This window comes from Danio rerio, chromosome 2 (assembly GCF_052040795.2).
Source record: "Danio rerio strain M-AB ecotype USA chromosome 2, GRCz13ab, whole genome shotgun sequence".
Lineage (NCBI taxonomy): Eukaryota > Metazoa > Chordata > Actinopteri > Cypriniformes > Danionidae > Danio > Danio rerio.
Window position 1 is genome coordinate 11,913,206 of NC_141022.1, and position 9,295 is coordinate 11,922,500.

General features: G+C 34.7%; 2 protein-coding genes across 6 annotated transcripts in view; one reads left to right on the plus strand and one right to left on the minus strand.

Moving 5' to 3' along the window:
- The first annotated feature begins 2,799 nt into the window (after nt 1-2,799).
- lhx8a (LIM homeobox 8a) lies at nt 2,800-7,162 on the plus strand. Of its 4 annotated transcripts, none has more exon segments than NM_001003980.2 (8): nt 2,800-2,986; nt 3,918-4,058; nt 4,519-4,640; nt 5,089-5,309; nt 5,495-5,598; nt 5,682-5,777; nt 6,367-6,550; nt 6,705-7,157. In NM_001003980.2, coding segments are annotated over 8 exon segments (999 nt in total). In that variant the 5' UTR covers nt 2,800-2,932; the 3' UTR covers nt 6,782-7,157.
- A 396-nt stretch (nt 7,163-7,558) lies between these two features.
- slc44a5a (solute carrier family 44 member 5a) overlaps nt 7,559-9,295 on the minus strand; it is a 252,938-nt gene continuing 251,201 nt past the window's right edge. For both annotated transcript variants that reach the window (XM_087239869.1, XM_087239872.1), the window contains one exon: nt 7,559-8,184. In XM_087239869.1, the coding sequence (XP_087095995.1) occupies nt 8,075-8,184 (110 nt within the window). In that variant the 3' untranslated portion in view covers nt 7,559-8,074. The remainder of the gene's footprint in view (nt 8,185-9,295) is intronic.

A 9,295-nucleotide genomic window follows, 5' to 3' on the forward strand; every position in this document is an offset into this window, starting at 1 on the left:
TGTCAGACCTCATTTATTCAAAGTCAAGGAGCTCTGAGACCCCTCACCTCCCAGACCCTCAGTGTCATGTTACAGCAGCCCCCCCTAAACGCCATCACAACTCAACCTCATGAATGAAAGTCAATGAATAAACCAATGGCTCTCTTGTTGTCTAATGAATGATGCTTGCTGCTTTTCTCTCTCGATGAGATCTACGTCTTTTAGGGCATCTTCAAATGCATTACAGTGACAACTGCAAGCATGCACTGTAAAAGTGCTGGGTTCCACTCAGTTTCTTTATGTTGTCACAACACAAATCGATTAAGTAACTTAATTGTTTTTATACATTTAATTGGATTGAACATAAAATTAAGTTGTTCAAAAAAACAACAACTTCAGATTTGTGTTGTTTCAACTCATTTTAAATAAATAGTTTAAATGAGCATTTGAATAATATTAAGATTTAGAATAGTAATAAAAGGTTTAATAATCTTGTTAAGAAGAAGGAGGTAAATCGAATTAAGAACATGTTAGAATGACTACAAAACATAATAAATAAAAAAATAATATAAAAAAATTAAATAAAAGCAACAACCAGATAATAATCTTAAAATTAACACTGCGGTATTAAAGGACATTTTCTAGACAACATGGATCAGGGGATCTGAACTGATTGCTATGAAAAGATAACTGGAATGTTAGTTTGCAGACCATTGCTTAAACCACATGCGGGCATGAGCACAAATAAATCTTTCCATCCATCTTAAGAGACAAAACAGAGCAGTAATAGAATATACAGAAAACCTGACAAACACACATCAAATAAAGATCATTTGGCTTGCAAGATCATGGAAAAGCTTCTGGGATTTTAGAAATGTTTATGAGGCAGAAAACACACACACCCACCCACACAAATACACACACACACACCACAAATTTTACAGATATATACTAAAAAGAGAGAAAAAAAATTATAATATGACAGAAAATAAATAAAATAAATTTAATGAATTCCTAAGTGGAAACCAACAACTAAAAACCATATTTTAAAAGAAACATACAAATAAAAACTACAATGTGAAGATCAGTCTATCAGATTTAAACTAAGACTTAATATATATATATATATATATATATATATATATATATATATATATATATATATATATATATATATATATATATATATATATATATACACACACACACACACACACACACACACACACACAAAGCCCTTCAAAAAAATTGAGAGATAAGACGAACGCTAAAGAATAAAAAAAGGATGAATGACAGCATTATTTTAGCCGGTGATGTAATACATATCCTAACAAATACAACAAAAATAATGATATTATTTCTCTGTCAGCGGCCATATCAAAAAGACTTGTACAAAAATAGCTAAATCGCACAAAGATATTTGACAGCGAGCTCGCAAAAAAAAAAAAAACGAAAGTCTCCCCGGAGAGGAAATATATATTAAAATCTTAACAGAAAGTCAAAGAAAAAAGGTCACGCGTTTTGACTTGACTGACACCTCTCACATATCCCAGACTGCCTTACATCCTCTTCGTCAAACAAACCAGTCCACAGAGCCAAAAAATAATCCAAGTGGAAGCTGATATTATTGCTCTTGTAATTAAGACGTCAGCGTCTGTTCAAATGCAGGTATATGTGAGCTGCGGACTGAAATTCTGTCAAAGCGTTGGGCTTGAATTTTAAAGATCATTAAACACTATACACTTTCTTACAATGTGCGATGACATGATTGATGTATAGCCTAAATTAGTCAGCTAAAATACTTCTGAAAAATATATGCAAACAAATATTTAGGCTGCATGTATCGATTCAGCAGAAAGCTGTCATGCGACTTCGGTGAAAAAAATAATTTCTTCATTAAGAACATTTTTTTTTCTTCTTTTCAAATACCAGGATTGGGCTATGTCGGTTTTTAAGCATTTTTCAAACTAAAACGTGTTAAACTCACATTGCTCGCTGACTTGGTTGAAATAGACATTTAAAGTCAGCCAGGTAATTAACATGAGATTAAAAATAAATTAAATGCATTAGAAAACTATCGAAATAAACAAACTCGTATTTGCTATACCGACAATTAATTTAGTGTTTATATGAAACGTGAAATATTTATTATTATTCAATTTTTTATTTATTTATTGAAATGTCACGATGTAATAGCCTACTTATTTTTTTTTGCAACATTTAAGTGTTTTGATCATCATAAATTACAATAGCCTATAAATATTTTTCAAACCCAGACAATTTAACTAAGCGCAGTATATTGGAAAACAAACCCGTAAAATAACAGGGCAAACGCGGTAATTAGCTACATTGAAGCAAAAGGTTGACTTTGCTACATTGTTATCACTATTTTTTTAACATGTCAGGCACATTCTCCTGGGGTTTAAACGGCATTGAGGGTATTTCATAGCAAAAACAAGATTCTTATTTTTAAAATATTGTTCTAGTTTCTATAAATTATCTACCATCTTAAATTATTATTATTATTATTATTATTATTATTATTAATGATACCTATCGGCCTAATATTCATCATCATTCATAACTATGTAGCATTAGGCCTATTTAAGATGTGTAGACTATTGTAACCAATCCTAAAAGTCGGTTTCAAAACGTCAGCAAAACTTGCATTCTTGATTTAACAAATATGACGGTGCTTACAGTTTGTTTATGGATCTTTTTTTCACGCAACTGAGCTGACTCCTCAACTGATAGGCGTGTGTAAATGTGACAGGGAGGTGCGGCCAGAGGAATGAGAACATGAGGAAAAGTTCCACCCTCACGGAGGAAAACAAAAGTTTGAGTTAAAACATGGTCGCGACGTGCGTTCAGCAGCAGCGGCAGCAGCACCTATATGGATTAATTCTCTCTGTACAGGAGATCTGAGAGTGGATATAGCCTGTCATACTGGACAATGTACTGGAAAAATGAACAAACCACATCGAAAGAGAGCCCAAGCAAGAACACTGTAAGTAACACGTTTAAAATGTTTTATTTGTTTTCTTTATTATTATTATTAATAAAAATAATTGTTTATTGTTTTATTATAATAAATAACCTAGGCTACTGAGGTGATCTCCTGGGGCTGCATGTTTTGTAGGATTTTCAAAGATAAAAATAATCTGAATATATTCATCTTCCATAATAAACAATGCAGGCACACTGTGTTTTATTTTTCATCACGTTAAACTATTATTTATCCTTGTTTGTCAGCAGCCGTCAACTCTGAATTACGGACCATCTTCAGCTGTGCCTCGGGCAACGCCTGTGCGCAATTATTATAAATTACGCGATGTGGAATTGTTTCTTCTTTTTTTCCACAGAGACAGTCGCTTTTTAGGAGTTTGGATTTAGTTAACATGCTTAAAAAATGTCTGAGTTTGGGAAGCAGAAAAAAAACAAATTACCAACAGGCTACTACAACTCTTGAATGCGACATAAAACGGTCAATATTACCTGAGGACTTTGAGCACTTGAAAAGGATGACGCCTTGCGTTCAGAATCGCCGGTGTTTTTCGGTGTCTCCTCTCGCTATAGTTAGAGGTTGTCATGGTAAACGGCGAGTGGTCGTTAACGGGTAGCTCGGCCCGGAGGTTAAAAGGCGGCAGCGCTGCCGTGCACTGTGTCTCTCAGAGCTGCTCCTCTCGACATGCCCGCTAGCTGTGGAGGGTCAGTCCTCTGCACACCTCAGGTGATACATGCTGTGATATTTAATAACCATGACTCTTTGGACGGATTTCTGAAGCTGGCGCCTACATGTTGTCTATTTATATTAACGGCTTTGGAAAGGCCATACAATTTAAGAAGGTCACTGGCCTGATGTTTATCAAACGACGCATTCGGCTTCCTTCAATATTTAATTGTTTATTTACATTAATGTTTTTTATTATCGTTTTTAGGCTAAAACTCAAGACCTGTTTGAAGAGGTATCGTGTTCGTCGTCGTTGTCTTTGTCGCCAAGCTCTTCACCTCATACCATGACAGAGAAAGCCATATGTACCAGTTGCGGAACTGAGATTGTAGATAAATATCTACTCAAGGTACGTATTACATTTTAACACGTCAATAACTATTTTACACTACTATTAAGGTACTAAATTGCCCGCCAGACTTTTTCATTGAGGTAAAGTTAGTTTTATATTTGCACATTCGTTTATTTTAACTGACCCCGTATTGTTTACCACGCTAATTTGAATGTTCGGTCAGAAATGGCATGCATATAGCCTATGACTTAAAAGCATCATTAGCATTGTTTAATTGACCGTGAATAATACTGTACTTTGGTAGTCATTGGCTGCCAATATGATTTCCCCATTTAGATTTTATAAGTAATACTTTTCTGAAATTATATTGAAACCGTATGAATGTGAGAATATAAAACCAACTTTACCCCAATGGGCATTCCCTAGTGTTTAATAAGATAAAGCCAGTAAGCGAATCTTTTATTTACGTAAATATTAGCTACATTTGTAACCGAAAAATGTTGCTTTTCCACCTCAGGTGAACGACATGTGCTGGCACGTGAGATGCCTGTCCTGCAGCGTGTGCCAAACATCTCTGGGCAGACACATCAGCTGTTATATAAAAGAAAAGGAGATATTTTGTAAACTTGATTACTTCAGGTAAATTATTATTATTTTTTTTACTAGATTGAGGAAAAAGAAAAGTGCCTACTTTGTTTGTTTCATAAAAGGGTCAGGCTGCTGTTGGACTGCAATCAAATACTAATTTTTGTGCATATTATTTACAATAAAGCATTTCAAATTGGTCATGCTTTTTGATTTTCTTAAGAAGTGACTGTTCGTTAAAGTCTAGAAATTACAGCTGTTATTTTTCTGTAGTGTTTCCACAACAGTCATTACATTGCATACTTTCCCTCACTGTTTTCCCCCTTAAAATGGAAAATGGACAATAGTCAACCAATGTTTTCATTCCATCTCTGTGGTTTTTCCTGCAGTTCCGTATCCATACACCAAACAACCGGTGTTAACCTCACTGAAAAGAAGCAGCACAAAAGCTTGTTTACCTTTTAAAAAATGGAAGTTCTTATCAAAGATTTGTTTCATACAGGAAATACGGAACGCGTTGCGCTCACTGTGGCAGAAACATCCATTCAAACGACTGGGTTCGCAGAGCAAAAGGAAACACCTACCACCTGGCATGTTTTGCTTGCTTCTCCTGCAAGAGGCAGCTGTCTACAGGAGAAGAGTTTGCCCTGGTGGATGAGAGGGTTTTGTGTCGTGTCCACTATGACTGCATGTTGGACAACCTGAAGCGTGCCATGGAGAATGGTTAGAAGCTGCCTGGATTTTTATTTCAAGTGTTGAAATTTTCAGAGGATATCTAGTACCTGACGTTTTACAAAGAACACTGAATGTTTATCACATTTGCATTCATTCAGTTCCTGTGAAACAACGGATTGGGTTAAAATAATTTTTTTCTCATTCACTTTTTTTCATTTTGTGGTTTGCTCCAGGAAAAGGAGTGAATGTGGAGGGAGCTGTTCCCTCAGAGCAGGAAGTAAATCAGCCTAAACCGGCCAAGAGGGCACGCACAAGTTTTACAGCTGACCAGTTACAGGTTAATACAGCATATTTTTCTTTAAAAGTATTTAAAAGACTGGCTGCTTGACATTTTTAAAACTTGTATTTTTTTAAATGAAGGTGATGCAAGCCCAGTTTGCTCAGGACAACAATCCAGATGCTCAGACTTTACAAAAGTTGGCAGAAAGGACTGGTCTTAGCCGAAGGGTAATTCAGGTAAAACAGTTCTTCCAAAATTTATTTAATTTTCTGCATGAGATTTTAAATTTCTTTTTTTATTTGAATTGTTGTCCCAAGAATGATTTTATTTACGTAAATGTTTTAAAAATATCTGAAGAACTTCATAAAAGTTTACTAAACTGGGAAAAATAGGCAAGTGTTATTCATTTTCTTTTAATTGTCTTAGCTTCATTTTATTGGGTAACAGACTTCATTTTGAATTAAATAATTCAATCTAGCAGTTTGTGCATTGTGATCTGAATGGTCAGTAAATTATTTCCTATAATAATTTATATATTTATATAATTGTAAATCTGTTGAAAACTAAAATATGGCAAGCTAAATTGTTTATTTTAGTTTAAACTTTCTTTAATGTTCCAATTTGCAACCCCAAAAGTTAATGCAGTTCTTTGAGTAAAAATGTAACAATTGCAATAGTTTTCATGTTTGAGCAATAAAAATGCCATTCATAAAAATTCCCGTTACCCAAGGGAGACAATACCCTTTAACATTTTAACAGTTTGTTTCCCCTCCACACCCCCCCCTTCTATTTTCTACCTATGTTGATCATCTCTCTGCCACCCAGGTTTGGTTCCAAAACTGTCGAGCTCGTCATAAGAAGCATGTCAGCCCGAACCACTCTTCAGCTGCACCAGTGTCATCACTGCAGTCGGCCCATCTCTCTCCTCCACTAATAGATGAACTTCAGTACACTGCTTTTGCCCCTGTGGACACACCAATGCTGACTGCACTACACTCCTACATGGACGGTACAGGTTTTCTTGGATTCAGCATATGCAGCTTTGATAGCATTAATTTTTCATTAGGGGTCATGCATTTTGTATAATTAGTAAAACTTATTTATTTTAATGTTTATTTTGAACTTAAACGCGTCTTAATGACTTTATGACTGTTTTTTTTCAGTCCACTCTCCCACTTCCCTGGTGCTGCAGCCACTCCTGCCACACTCGATGACACAGCTGCCCATCAGCCATGCCTGAGACTTCACTGCAGACCCACCATCAGGTCAGAGGACAGCATGAGGAAATATTGACTGAGTCTTGAACAAGACCCATGCTTCTTTCTTTCATGGGCACTTACTGAAGGATTTGCAAAGATCGAAAAAAACGTTTCAGCTTAATTGTGAGAGTCTGAAGTTTTTGTTTAATATATATTATATTATCTATATAGTGATGGAATAAATGGTGTTTAATTTATTTCTTGTATGTGACTGAGCACTTTGTTTTAAAATAAATCTACCATGGATTTTTTAGTTTCTGGTTTAGTCAACACATTTTTGGTTTGTTGTGTGGTGGATCTAAAGAAAATTGGAAGCTGAAGAAAAGGCAATAAATTTAATTTTTCCACTAGTGTTGATGAAATTAAAGTGGTTGTTTGGCTTTATTTGATTAATGATTGAATTGAGGTTTAAATTTTCGTTTTATTTATAGGAGCAAGGATTTTTCACATTCTTAAACTAGATGGGTCACTGAATGCATATTACTAAAATAGTTTCTTTACTACAAATGTCCCACATTTAATTGCTTGGTTTAAATAATGCTTAAGAATTTTCTTTAACTTTCATTGCATTTCGCAAATAACCTTTTGTTAGTCTGCCTTAATTGAATTTGGTTATGGTTATTTAACTTATTATTTTTTTTAATTGCTAATGTGTGAATGGGTTGTAACTAATGTGATTTTCCATGATTTAATGAAATGACTTGGATTTAACGTTTCAAAGGAAGTGAATTTTTTTTTTTTTTTTTTTTTAGATTGGGGAAATGTTAAGTGCATGCTATTTTCATATTTCTGAACAATCTATGCCTCTGTTATTTTGAGCTGTAAAATTAGTTTGTCAAACAACACAAAGGGGTTAATTCAAAACGATTAATGTGGATGTCCTGAATGTCCTTTCATTTACTTACCCCATCGATTTCCTGCCAAATTTCTGCGCAGTGTGCACTGGGTGGTCAGAATAATTTTGCAAAGTTATTTACGTGTTTTGTTCTATTAATCAAAGAATGAAAGCATTTTGTGAGCAACGAGTCGCTGCGTTTCGTGTTCGCGAGCACGAACATACATTTTCTGCAGTTCACTTAACGCCCACCTGTGTCACTAAAAACAAGGGTATGTGCACGCACCAAATAATCTTTAATAGTCAGAAAATTGACAGCTTTTGTAGAAATGCAGTGCGTAACGAGTTAAATATTTTATGACAATACAAACCAACGCAATTCTCAAGTAAAACAATCTGATAATTTATAAGAACCTGGTTAATTTTGTAAGACGGTCGTTCATTTCCAATTGGCAGTCGTCTTGCGAGTCTTCTTGAGGATCTTTCTCAGCGTGTTGGTTGTGTAAAACGGCCGCGCAGTTGAGCCATCATTTTTCTCCAGGTCTAGAGCTGTAAGTAGACAAGGATGATTGTGTATGTGTGGGGTTAAACGGCTTTGTTTAACTTATCCTAAAGTTGGAGGCATTTTCCGTTAACTCGGGTGTTTTGTTTCTTGAATGCATTCGTTACTCTTAAAATATCACCGTATAGGGTTAAGCGTATAGCCAGCTAATGGTTTTTGGTGAGAGATCCACAAAACACATTTCTGAAAAATCGGTGGTGATGAAGTTTTAATGCATTTCAATGGCAGTTTAATAGAGGGAATTGGTCGTGAGAAATAATGTTTATTAGTGAGAGATTAATCACAGCTGTGCTGTATTGTTTGACAAGCGCAGATGAAAAATGGCTTCGTGAGAAATTGCAAAATGGAGCTGAGAAATCTCAGTATCCTTTAAATAGTTTTATTTAAATATAAAAAAAAATCACAATTTCATTTTGTGGTACAAAAAGTACAAATACAATAGTTACAACTCCTAAAAGTTACAAAACATTTTTCATCAGGGATTATAAAATGTTAGCACTTGTATATCACGGTACAAATAAACCCACTTTAAATGTCTCCTGACATTTTCAAGAAGGACAGTTCTTTCACGTTTCAGACTATTCTTAGATCTTTCAAAAATAAATGGAGACAGCTACAAAAACTATTTAGTTCTTTAAGCTTTCTCAGGAAATAAATGGTTACAAGAAAAGTTGAAGTGCTTCACTGAATGTCACTTGCTGATCTTGATGGAAGCATTTAGAAACATACTATTTTTCTACAGTGACTGTCCTTCTCTCAGCCAGATATAACACAATCACTTCAAGTACACAGAAAATAAGATATTATGAAAGCCCTTTGCTGATTACGCATAACCCTTAAGGGTTTTGTTAACCATCTATCTTATATTTTGAGCTGGGAAAACTGACATGCATTCATAAATGTGGGTTTTACATAGACACACACACACATGTACATTAGTGAATGTGTTCATTATTTACATGTAATTAAACCACTGTTTGCATTTTGTAAAAGACATTCAGTAATATTCACCATTAATTATTAATGAACACCTCTGGTGTAATATTCAGAGGAATGTTTCATTGAAATGGAAATACTGATTTGGAAGACTAAAATTGA